Source organism: Alligator sinensis, unplaced genomic scaffold, assembly GCF_000455745.1.
Source record: "Alligator sinensis unplaced genomic scaffold, ASM45574v1 scaffold1706_1, whole genome shotgun sequence".
Taxonomy (NCBI): Eukaryota; Metazoa; Chordata; order Crocodylia; family Alligatoridae; genus Alligator; species Alligator sinensis.
Window position 1 is genome coordinate 101,794 of NW_005843471.1, and position 13,125 is coordinate 114,918.

A 13,125-nucleotide genomic window follows, 5' to 3' on the forward strand; every position below is an offset into this window, starting at 1 on the left:
AGGAATCCCATAGAGCAAACCAGGGTGGCTGAGGTAGCCGTTTCAACACGCATCTGAGTTACTGAAGCTAAATATCTGATCGGATCTCTAGTAGCTTACTCACTCGCATCGTCCAGAGGTGGTTGTTGTTTCCTCTGGAGGCAGGGCACTCTTGGAGCATGCGGTGATGAGGAGAGAGCCAGGTTCAGATTCACCTGGATGACCGCATGGGTAATGGCTCCCCTTCTTCCTGGCCCAGGCCTTTTTATCACCTCTCTGACCTCAGCAGCCGGTCCAATCGAAGCTGCCAATACTGGCCACAAACCGTCCAATCTGCAAAGCATCCCTGGCTACCTGGGCCCGCGCGCAGGGCTGGGTCTTTCCCCCCCTGCCCAGGTGACCAGAGCATCGCCTCCCAGGCGCCAGGCTTTTGTCTGCAGACAAGGAGCGAGATCCCCGCTGTGAGAGATTCAACAGCAGCCTCTCAGGCTGGCAGAGACAGATCTCTGGAGAGGGGCACCGACGGGGCATTTCTGCCACAGTGTGTTGTGTGTCTGCCCTCCTAGGCAAATAAAACTCTGCAGCCTTTTTGCATTGGTATAAATGACCTCAGGAGGTAGGGGAGGGGGGGGCGCAGCATGTGCCCTCTTCCATTTTAGGACATTGAATAAGACAGCAAACATACAGCCCCACTTCACTGACACCCGAGAGCTAGCACAGTGCAGAGCTCCTTTGGTCTCAAGAGCCTGCTGGGACTGGGCGGTCAGAGGGATTTGTCTGTGCAGTGCTGGCTCTGAAGTCAGTCCTTAGCATGGAGGGGCCAAGCAGGGGGAGAGCTCTAGGGGGGGTGGCAGTAGGGTTAGCTGCAGCTTGCATCCATCATAGACTCCTAGAGATGTCTGGAGGGAAGGTAGCTCCAGAGGTCACATCTAATCCGGCCCCTGCCTGAGGCAGGATCAGCCCTATCCAAACCAGCCCAGACACATCTCTAATCAACTCCCTGGGGGACTCCCCCACAATACTGATGACCAGCACAGGAAGACGGCTTGCAGGGCAGGTTGTTCCCTGTGCCCCAGCTCCCTCCAGGAGGTCAGCAGCTGCCTTTGCTCTTGGCCTCCCTGATTTCCACCCCAGAGGGCCAGCTGGTCCCACTCAGTGCCTGTCAGTCCTGTGCCCAGCATCACCCCTTGTTTGCCCTTGGCCCTTTGTGTGCCCCACACTGCCACTGCCAGCCACATGTGCTTTCTGGACATGCTAATGTGTGGGCAGAGCTTTGCAAGGGGCCCCACTTCCTGCCCCCCTCGCTGGAATGGGGTGAGTAGGAAATGGTGCAGTTAGGGCTGTCACTTGTACAGGGGTTTACTGCCCGGACTGGCCCAGAAAGACCTCGCCCTGGGGAGGATAAGATGCCTAAAGCCCCATGAGCTGATGCTGACAGCAATAAATGGAAGATTAAATAAATGACAGAGATGCAGATGAACTACTGGGTACTCCATCTTTATTCTTGGGTTCTCATTCACTGCATTATTTGATATCATTTAAGTTTTTCTCTTCCCCCAGGGTGACCTGCTCCCCAATGCAACTTGACCTTGTAGTCTGTTCATTGCTCCCTATTTAGAAACTCAGCATGCTGCAGCCCCTCCATGGTGTCTGATTGAAGTCAGCCTGCTGCTTACAGAAGCTGATCCCTGATGTACTTAGTCTATGAGGTGCAAATCTCCCCTGCTTCCAGTTCAGCTTGTCTTGGGGCTTCCCTACTGTTGAGCATGTAGTGCAATCGGTTGTGTGAAGTTGCCATGGCACAAGGGGTGACACAGCTATAAGCACTTGCCTGGTAATTATGCATTGGATCCCTACCTGGGAAAACTGTTTAATTAGCACAAATGCCCTCATCAATGTGTTACGCCTATGAAGAAACCTGTGTGGTACTGGGGTTCGTACCCTGCCTCCAGGGCGTTGTCTAGTCTAACTGCAATGATTAGCACTTTCCCAAGGAGACTTTCCTGCCCTATGAAATGGATTCGTGTTTCACAGGAGTTCAGGTGTCATCTCATGGTACATGTGGCTGGTGAGGAAGGTATGTCTGGATGCATGGAGTAAGGAGATGAGGAAGTTAAGAAACAGCCCAAGGGGAGTTGGGAGAGCAATAAAGTAGCATTTGGGGGGGCAGGGGGGAGGGTTATTGAACTAAACTGGGTTTTCTATGCATGTCACAGCGCCGGTGCAGAACCCAATTGCAGCCCAGTCCTGCAAACCTCCTGGGTGCTCAATCCCATTCAAAACACCAGCAAATGTCCACAATCAGATCCCCCCTGTACTTAAGCCATTTGAGATTTTTCCAGTCTCTCTCTCTCTTTTGCTGGCTGCTACTGCTTGCGGCGGCGATGTCTTCTTGATTCGAGGTCCAGTTGGGCATAGATGATGCCATCCTGTTTGACAACACACAGCAAAATGAGCCACAGCCTTATAGAGTCCCAGAGAAGTGGGGCTGGAAGGGGCCTGCAGAGGTCGCACCTAGTCCAAGCCCTGCTTGAGGCAGCATCATCCCTATTCAAACCACCATATCGCCTCTTAGTAAGACCCTCACACAACACAAGACATCACACCTCAACCTGCCACAGGGAAAGCGGGGCCTCAAGCTACAAAATGATACCAGCAGGGACAGAAGGGAAGGTCTCAGCCAGATCGGCTTTCATGGGCCATGTTAGAAATTCCCTCTTGGCTCTTATGGCTTTAGCCTTGGTGTGGGAGGCTGTTTTATCCCACTGGAGCCTGACTTCAGGAGCACGGGGAATGAGAGATTGCCATTGCAAAGTGAACCAGGCTTTCAAATGCAACCATGCATTCTCTGTCTATAGACTATCCAAGCACTGAGGTTAAGCCCCCCTTGCATATAAGCTGATTCCATGTTGTCAGGCTCAATTTTAGGAGAAACAGCTCCCCCCACTCCAGTAAAAGTAAGCACAGCTGTAGATCTTGGAGCACCCACAGCCCTTATGAAATCCCACAGGGGAATTTGGAAGAAGAGGAAAGTAATCAAAGGGTCAAAGGCACTAAAACAATGAGACAAAATCTGCCCTGGAAACACTTTGGACTGGATGCATCAGGGTGCCACGTGTCACGAAGGGGAGGCAGGCTCTGCCCCAGAGCCCGTCCTGCTGGGGGAGGGAGGGAAACCACCCCAGATTCACCAGCCTGTCCTTGTTGTAGAGACAGGGAAACTGAGGCACAGAGCAGTGATGGGGCACAGAAGCAGGCCGTGCTCGCATCCTCTGGACCAATCCAGTGCTGGATGGGCTGAGACACCAATGGCTGCTGAAAGGGCCTACCTGCGTCACCGCGGGGGCTGGAGGGGCCGAACTCTGGGGCCGAAAGCCTGGTGGAAATAAAGACCCTGATGAGGCCCCACTCATGGTATTGGCCCAAAGGGAGATTACAAACGAACACCCCCAGTGCATCTGCACTGCCCTGCCAGGTACAGACTGATGGATGCATGCTCCTCGGGAAAGATGCGCCACTGAGAACTGTTACAGACCAGGCGTGACGTTGCCCAGAGCTCCCGGGTGACTATGGGCTTGTCAGCACACAATGGCGGGGCCACTTCAAGCAGGCCAGTGTTGTCACAGTGGGTTTCTACCCTTGTTGCACTTGTTTTCATGGCACCCCCAAAGTCCAGGGGGAGCCTCGGTCCACAGCAGGGCAGGGAGGAAGAGGCTGGGCCTTTATTGCAGTAAGGTCCATGGGGTGGGAGGCTTTGACTAGGCTTTATATGAGCACCCCAGGCCCAGCCTGGCCCCAGCCAGCCTTAGCCACTGAGTGAGGACAGACAACAGGGGATTCACACTGTTCACCTGCCCCGTGCATGCCCACATCACTGGGCCAGCCCCTCACGCCCCGGGCACCAGAGCTGGGCAGGTGCAGCCTAGTCACAGGAAGGGCTGCTCAGTGGGGGATTGTTAGGGTCCGTGTGACCCCCCGAGAAGGTGATTTTCCCATGCTGGGTGCTACCTGGACAGCCTGGGCGGCGAAGACAGAGCCAGCTCACAGGTATCATCAACAGAGTCAGGGTTCCCAATGCGGCCAGGGCGCCGATGGCAGGGATGCAGTTGTCATTGGAGCCTAAAATCAGAGTGGAGGATGTGTCAGGGTGAGAGAGTCATACCCGTGCCCTGTGCAGCCCAGCACCCAGGCACAGCAAGCTCAGTCCATCCCCCCCTCTCCCCTCCACCACGTGCCTTTTGCTCAGCACTTCATGTTATCTCCACCTTTGGCTGCTCTCAGCCTCCCCCTTCACCTTCAGCCCCCTTCCGACAGCTCCTCCCCAGGCAGGGCTGGGCATCGGAGCCCTCATAGCATGCTGGAGGCACATGCACTTTTGGCACATCAGTGCAACATTGCATCTGGCCCTGCTCAACAATCCCTGTCTGTCCATCCATCCGTCCACCCATCCATCTGTGCTTCTAAATACATGTCCATAACATCCCACCCAATCCCAGTTTCCTGAGGCCATCAGTTCTTTACCCCTCTAATTACAGCTGAATGGCTCTTACTGGGATTCCTGTGCCTGTCGTTGAGGTCTGAGTGCCCTGTGGCAATGCAGGAACCTACTGATGTACAGACACATGGAGCTCAAGGAAACAGACTTTGTTAAAATGTTTCTTAGCGAACTCCAGTCCTACTACCAGAAAGCAGTGGGAAAGGATGGAGAAGATGCAGCCAACTCCACCTGGAAAAGAGGCACTTGGCACAGGCTGTTCAGAGACCCCCAAGGAGGGGGAGAGGACAGGGAGAGTAAAAAGGACAGTGATGCAACTGGCCCTGGAGACAGCAAGGAAGACAGCAGCAGCATGAGCAGCAGCAGAAGTGACAGCGATGAAGACTGTGAACGAACTGAGAATGTAAACCCCAAATCAGGGCTTGGACAAAGAGATTGCGATGGGGTTAGGGAAAAGGTGGTGAGTGGGTCTGTGGGGCTGCAGGGGAGCAGGTGTGTTTTTTGTAATGGGTGTGTGGTTTCTGAATGTGGTTTAAGGTGTGTGATGGAAAGTTTATGCCAGATGCTATATCTGTATAACTATATATATATATATATAGAAATATATTTTTCCAAAAAAATAAGAAGAAAGAAAAAGGTCTGAGGTCTCTCTGAGACCCACAACCAAAGACATGATCACTCACGCTTCCTGAACCAGGCGCTTCTCTGAACACTGCTGCCGGAGGAGTTGAACCAGACCTCACAGGTGACAGCCGCGGCGCTGGCCCAGGTGGCCACTGGGATGCTGATGTGATTAATGAACATTAAGGCTCCGTCCCTTCCCTTCACTGACCGGGTCAGCTGCTGTTCCTGAGAAGCCCCAGGAATAGTCCAGGCAACGTGCACTGGGTTGGAGACACCACGGACCAGACAGGCCAGATCAGCCGTCCCCGAGAGGTCAGTCCCCTGGGGAGACGCAGCGAGGAGCAGCACGGACGCACTGGGGGTGTAACTGTCTGAGCAGAACAGAGCAGAGGATTTATTGATCCCCCCCATGTCTCACACGCAGTGAGGCTGCCAGCCACCTGGGGACGTGAAGGCCTGACTGGACTCCCAGGGAGGCTTTTGCACTCCTATGAAGCCCATGCAGGGATCCAGGTATAACTGCCCAGCCTGGAGGTCACAGCTGTCAATGAGGGATGCATTTTGCATCAGAAGTCTGCCCGTGGGAGGGATCAGGTTTGTCAGGTACATGTGAGGCCGTAGCTTCACATCCATTGTGGCTGTGAGAGTCAGTAAAGGAGGCTTTTAAAAGAAAACTCCAGTTGTCTCTGCAACTAAAAACCATTTAAAATGAATTCTCCCCAACCCACATGACATAAACCTGCAGGACCTCCATGCTCAGCATCTCCATCCCCCTCAACCCAGGTCCCCCTTCCCAATCAATTGGGCTTTCCAAGCTGTCTGTGCCTCTCGATTGCCAGTTACTTGTCCCCTGCAAAGGGTATTCAGGGCCAGTTTTTTTTCCTTACCTCCAACAATCAGCCTGGATCCATTGCCAAAAGCCAAGTAAAAGCTCAAAATAACAGCACAGTAATAAATGCCAGCATCATTCTGCTGGATGCTGGAGATTTCCAGGGTCAGGTTGCCTCCCTTAAGTCTGCAGGCAAACCTGCTCTTGTTCTTGTCATCCAGGCATTTCCAGACACAGGTGGGCACCTTCCCTTCCCTTCTCAGGTACCAGTAATATTTGCCTTTCCCTCCCTCCACTGGCTCTCCAGGAGAGCAGAGGATCTCTGCGGTGCCGCCGACTTCAGCAAACAGGACCGGTGGAGTCTGGTGCAGGGATAACGCTGCCCCCAAGGCTGCAGAAAGAGAACAGGTGTTATAGTCATCAGCCTCCCGTCCCGTCCTACAAACCCAGCAGGAACTGAAGGGGTTTTACCCAGGACAGACAGGAGCAGGCATCCTGCGACCAGCATCTCGAGAAAGGACTGAAGAAGGACAGTCCAGCAGAGTCAGCTCCAGGCGCTGTCTGCTCCGCTGCGAAAGGGCTCCATCACGTGGCAGTGAACTCCTCCCTGGGGGACGAGCTGTGGGGGGATGGAGGTGCAGAGGTATTTGCACATGGGACATTTCCTCGAGCAGGGGGAACCGAACCCGGAGGTGCCCGGTCATTTCTGACCGCTCCTGATCTTTAGGAACAGTCTCCACCAACTGGGGCTGTGTCCTATCCCCACAGCTTGTCCTCTGAAGGCGAGTGGCAGACATGCCCTTGGCTCTGATCTGATCTGTAGCTTCAGAGCCGAGTGGCAGACATGCCACTCTGGGGGAGGTGAGACACGGGGCTGTGGGCCGAGAAGATGGACTGTCATAGTGAAAGTAGTCCCACTGAAACAGTGGTCTCAACCCTTTTCATTGCAATACTCTCCTAGCTAGACTCCAGCCCCCTTGGAAAATCAGCTCTTTGTTTCCACTTCTTTATTGACTACACAAAAATGCTAGAGCGATTCTCCTGTTGCAAAGATCTCTGAGAGCCCACAGCAGGGCAGGATGTTTTAATGCTATGCTGTAATCCTATATACAAGCTCTGGGTTTCTCTTGTAAACTGTGTTTGCACAACTAGCAGTACTGGTCCTACATGGTGCCCCCATGGCACCCTTGAAAGTATCTCAAGGCACCCCAGGGTGCTGCGGCTCCTGGTTGAGAATCCCTGCATGAAAGGATCAATGAGCAGGGGGTGTCCTTGATGCCGTCTGCTCCTTTTAGACACTGCCTCTTCATTGGCGGCCATGCAGATAAACCCCTCTGACTGCACAGAGTCCCAGCAGGGTCACGAGACCAGAGGCTCTGAGCCGGGCCGTGGCCTCAGCCTGTACGCCCCGCGCTGTTTCAGCTCTTGGGTGTCAGTGAAGTGGGGCAGTAGGTTTTGCTGTCTCCGTCAGTGTCCTGAAATGGAAAGGGGCTGATCCCATCGCACCCCCTCCCCTGAGGTCATTTATGACATTGCAAAATGGCTGCAGGGTTTGATTTGCCTGGGAGGGAAGACACACAACGCCCAGCCTCATGCCACTGTGACGCCACTCTCTTCTGGGATAAAGTTATTGTAAATGAGGCCCATTGACATGCCAGTGTAAATGATACCCGTGTCCTCTAAGTGTGTCCACTCCTTAGTCCAGCGGGGGACAATCTAGTATGAGATTGTCACATTTGGGACATGTGGCTCCCAGATGCCTTCAAGCACCAAAACATCTTTAAAATCTGGCTCTAGCTGGCTTCTGCAACCCGACAGAAGCCCCAAGACACAGAGGTGCTTCTGAAGGTGTTGCTTTTGGTGCCTGGTTTCTCCAACAGGTCAGAGCTTTTACTCTGATAACATATTTGATAGGATACCAATATTTGCTCTGATAACAATATTTTGGCTTCTAACACAGGAGGCATGCAGTCCCACTTGGGGAAATGCCTTACTTGACTTGGTGCTGGCCACAGGGGAGGACTCGGTGGGGGATCTACAGGTACAAGGTAACCTAGGGGATAGTGACCACCAGTTGATAGGATTCACTATCCGGCGAAAGATGGGTAAGGCAACTAGTAGGGCAGAAGTCCTAGACTTCTGAAAGGCCAACTTCAACGAGCTCAGGGGGTTAGTTAGAGTGGGACCGAGGGGTAATCACATCTGTGAGCTGGGAGTCCAAGAAGGGTGGGAGTTCCTCAAGGGACTGATCCGGCAGGCACAGAGGGACACCACCCCAGTACACACAAAGGGAGGCAAAAGAGACAAAATACCTTCTTGGCTGAGCAGGGAAACTCAGGAGAGCCTTCAGAGGAAAAGAAAGGCTTACAAGCTGTGGAAGCAGGAGACTGCCACCAAGGAGGAGTATACCTGCTTGGCTTATGCTTGCAGGGAAGCAGTGAGGAAGGCCAAAGCCTTGAGATACAGAACTCAAGTTGGCAACAAAGATTAAAAGTAACAAGAAGTCCTTCTTTAAGTACATAGGGAGCAGGAAGCAGGCGTGGGGTAACATAGGGCCGCTACAGAATGGACTAGTGCAGCTCGTAACTGATAGGATGGAAAAAGCGGAGCTCTTAAATGATTTCTTTGCACCTGTGTTCCTGGACACAGATACAAACACACCTCCCAATGAGACTTTAATCTGGCGTGAGAGAAATACCAATCCACCAACAGTTAGTGCTGACCTAGTGAAGGGGCACTTGGAAGGGTTAGACATATTTAAGTTGGCGGGCCCCGATGGTCTTCACCCAAGGGTACTAAAGGAATTGGCCGGTGTCATAGTGAAACCACTGGCACAACTGTTTGAGTGCTCATGGTGCTCAGGACAGGTCCCAGAAGACTGGAAAAGGGCCAATGTGGTCCCTATTTTTGAGAAGGGGAGGAAGGAGGACCCAGGTAATTATAGGCCAGTTAGCCTCACCTCTATTCTTGGCAAGACCTTAGAAAAAATTATAAGGGATCACATTTGTGGGGGGCCAGCAGGTAATATAATGTTAAGGGGAAACCAGCATGGGTTTATAGCAGGCAGATCCTGCCTGACAAACCTGGTCTCTTTTATGACCAGGTCACAAAGTGCTTAGATGCAGGGGTAGAGATAGATGTTATTTACTTGGATTTTAAAAAGGCTTTCGACACAGTGTTGCACCCAGTTCTCACAAGCAAACTGAGTGTCTGTGACGTGGATTTTTTCACAGTCCGGTGCATAAAAAACTGACTTGTGGGGTGCACCCAGAGAGTGGTGGTGGATGGGTCGGTTTCTCCCTGGAGAGAAGTGGGCAGTGGTGATCCCCAGGGCTCCATCCTTGGACCAGTGCTGTTTAATATCTTCATCAGTGATTTGGATGAGCGGGTTGAAAGCACTCTGTTCAAATTTGCAGATGACACCAAACTATGGGGTATAGTAAACACACTGGAAGGCATGGAGCAAATTCAGGCCAATCTGGATAGACTGGGGAAGTGGGCAGATCAGAAAAGGTCACAGTTTAACAAGGATAAGTGCAGGGTGTTGCGCCTGGGGAGAGAGAATCTCCAATACACCTGCAGACTGGGAAGTCCCATTCTGAGTACCACAGCAGTGGAAAAGGATCTCGGAGTCATAGTCGACGCTAAAATGAATGAGTCGCCAGTGTGACGAGGTAATAAGTAAGGCTAACCGCGCTCTTTCTTGCATTAGTAGGTGCATCCTGACCAGGTCCAGGGAGGTGATACTTCCCCTCTATGTGGCATTGGTAAGGCCACAGTTGGAGTACTGTGTCCAGTTTTGGGCACCGCACTTCAAGAGGGATGTGGTTAACTTTGAGAGGGTCCAGAGGAGGCCACTCGTATGGTTGAGGGCTTGCAGGTAAAATCCTATGAAGACCGACTGAGGGACCTGAATCTCTTCAGCTTCTGCAAGAGAAGGCTGAGAGATGATCTTGTGCTTATCTACAAACTCATTTGGGGGGGGCAGGGGGGGGCGGTCAACAGGGAATAGTGGGTACTCTGTTTACCAGGGCACTCCTCAGGATTACTAGAAATAATGGCCGCAAACTGAAGGAGAGTAGGTTTAGGTTAGACATCAAAAAGAAATTCTTTACAGTGAGGGTTGCCAAAATCTGGAATGGGCTTCCAAGGGAGGTGGTGCTCTCCCCTACCTTGGAGGTGTTCAAAAAGAGATTGGGCAAGCACCTGGCTGGGGTTACTTAACCCCAGTGCTCTTTCCTGCCTAGAGCAGGGGGTCAGACTTGATGATCTACTAGTTCCCTTCTGACCCTAGAAACGTATGAAATCTATGAGATCAGATGCCACCAATACTTCTTCCAAAAGAGGTTGCAAACACTTATTCTGGGGTGGGGGTTGTACCCGTAAGAAATCAAGGACTTGTATGGCTGGAACCCAAAGCAGCAGGATAAGTCTCACAAGCACCTAAGTGATCTGTGACCATGGGTGCCCTTTGGAGTCAATACGGTTTGAGCTACTAAGACACTTGGGCTCCTCTTAGCAGGCCACCAAGGGGAGATGTTTTGTGGCATGTTAGCTGCTGGTGTAACAAGCATTAATGCTCACAGTAAACCGAAGCACCACACAGATGCAGAGAAATGTGATGCAGATCTGTGCACAGCAAAGTAACGGGGTTAAAAAACACCCCCTCCCCAGCAGCCACGTCCCAGGGGGAGGTGTTTCTTCCCAGAAATGACCAGCCCTGAGCCCTTGCACTGCAGGTCTGCACTTAGATAGCAGACCTTGGACTGGGGAGGCAGGATACTTATGGCCATCGTGTTCCTCACCATGTCCCTGATTGTCTCATCCATAGGTAAACCCCCAACATGGCTCTCAGCTCCTGGGATCGAGGACATGAACATCTTCAGCTGGACACAGATTCCAGTGCTGGGCTCTGGACTGGATTTCAAATGCCTTTTTGTGATGTTGGAGGTAGCTGTAGATGGGGTTATTAGGTTGCTGATGTAAGGCTGCCTTGAAAGCACCAGTATTAGCAGCAAATGCCTTTTGGTCCTAAGACATGAAGAGCACCTGTGTCAGCCCAAGAGTCGCTGGAAGCTGACGATTGCTCTATTGTGTTTCCACAGTGTTGGGAGTCCAGTTACATCTGCACCAGCCTCAGTGGTTCCTGTTTGTGGAAGTCGGTGGGACAGAAGAGATCCCCTGTTCCTCCAGGGAAGATTTGGATGGGGAAGGAACTGTGCACTGGTATCTGAGACGGGCGGCTGTGGGCCCCATGCACATTATGAAGTGTATGGATAAAAATGTGAACAAATTTGCTTGCAAAGATCAGAGATACAGAACAACACTGGAAATCAGGGTCATCCAAAGGAATGATTCTGGCATTTATTACTGTGCAGATGCACGCAGCAGGTCTTTGATTTTTGGGAAGGGAACCACGGTGAGCGTTGGAGGTAACGACCCATTGCTTCTTTCATTAGAAATATCTGAGTGTCTTATTGATCATATCCCATTAGAAACTGACAAGAGACTGTAAGACTGTGTAAGAGTAAATTTTTATGAAAAAGCTGTGTTTTTAGCCAGGTAAAATGGGTTCAGCATTAGCTGCTGGAGGCAGAGAGAGAATGGGCCACACAGCATTTTTTCCTAGGAGAAACCTGGCAAGTGGTGCAGGGAAGTGCTGGGGTCTCTGTGGGGCTGGTCTGTGCAGCCAGGCTGGGAATGTTTCTCCCTCCGAGCCATGACAGCAGGTAAGAAGATTGTGAACTCCCAAAGCTGCTAGTGCTGCCTTGAGAAGGCTGCCTGGCTCTCTCCTGGCTACGACGGCGTGCCTTGGGGCTTGTTCCTGTCTTCCAGTTTGGCAGGGGATGGCACGTTTCCTTATTCGTCAAAAGACCTATATCTCATTTAATCTCTTGGTGATAGACCCACAGCCGTGGCCCAGCTGCAACTCTCTCCCTTAGCTCTCACCTTCCTTTCTTCAAAGATAACTTCACCAACAGCAGCTCCGTGCTGCTCCTGGGCCCTGTTGCAGGGGAGAACGGAGCCAAGGAGCCTGCACATCTGGCTTGTGTGATCTGGGGTGTCTCCAACCTTATCCAGGTATCCTGGTGCGTTCCTGGAGAGGAGCCAGCCCAGGGACTGTCGCACTCGCTGGAAGCCAGTGATGGATACTTAACACTCATCCATGGCATCAGCATCCCGCCGTCACCTGTGAGGTCACATTCAACTCGTCTGGCAGCAGCGTTACCAGACATGCCGTGTATTCTGCACGTGAGTGGTTCCATGTTTAAGGCTATGATATAACGTATGTGTGAAGCCCCTGCAATCAGTTGTGCTTCCAATGTGTATGATAGAAGGTGGACAATCGTGTTATGCTTGCAAGCAGGCAGATGTGCAGGGAATTTGGGGGAAGGTGGCCAGAAACTGTTCCTGGGGCATAAGACAAGGCAGAAGCCATCTCAGACACCTCTGTGAAGAGTTTAATGATAATATACAGGGGAGAGAGGAGTTAGGAGCCATTCAATGGATGAGAGGAGAAGCCTGGATACTTCAAGGGATGGAGGGGCTGTGGGATGAGGGGAATGGTCCAGGGAGAGTTTTGGAGATGGCAGAGCATGCCAGGAAAATCCTGTCCCTAGGCATGGGTGACTGGTGCCACCTTAGTTGGCGGGGGGGGCGGGGGGAGGGCACATGCCCCCTCAGCAACCATCCAGTGACTGGGGAGGGGGGTGTCCCCCCACAGCCAATTGTGAGATGGCTCATCACTGCGGCTGCTTCTGGGAGCACAACAGTGCTCCACTCTCCAGCCAGTGCTTGCAGGGGTGGCACTGGTGCTCCTGCCTGCCCCCCTATCCATCACCTAAGTGATAAATGTGGTTGGTCTGGGACTGCACTGGTGCTCTCAGGGGGTGCACATGCATCCCTGTGCACCCCCTACGCATTGCCACTGTCCCCAGGAACAGGAAGCAGCTCAGTAAGGAGGGAGCAGCCCCATTCTTCTTGAGACAGATGGACTGTAGGGACTAGATACAGCAAATCCCAAGATCTTAGTTAGCAGCTTCTGTGGCGGGCCAGTAGGGGGCGCTCCCGCGTTGAGCCGCCCACCTCCCTGCGCCGACCACCTTCCAGGCTCCGAGTGCCTCCCTGGGGTGCCTCCCGTCCGGCCGACCCCTTCCCTGGAGCACACCCGCTAGCCTGGGGTTCCCGCTGCCACCAG

The 13,125-nt window shown here is 52.5% G+C and overlaps 1 protein-coding gene and 1 pseudogene across 1 annotated transcript; one reads left to right on the top strand and one right to left on the bottom strand.

The window, feature by feature from the left end:
• Positions 1-2,345: 2,345 nt before the first annotated feature.
• On the bottom strand, positions 2,346-6,435 carry LOC112548739 (immunoglobulin kappa light chain-like). Its single transcript, XM_025195331.1, has 5 exons — positions 6,399-6,435; positions 5,986-6,318; positions 5,158-5,469; positions 4,025-4,098; positions 2,346-2,408 (listed from the first exon to the last, which is right to left on the bottom strand). The coding sequence occupies exons 1-5, from the start codon at positions 6,433-6,435 to the stop codon at positions 2,346-2,348; spliced, it is 819 nt and encodes a 272-aa protein (XP_025051116.1).
• Positions 6,436-10,712: 4,277 nt separating this feature from the next.
• LOC112548731 overlaps positions 10,713-13,125 on the top strand; it is a 7,498-nt pseudogene continuing 5,085 nt past the window's right edge.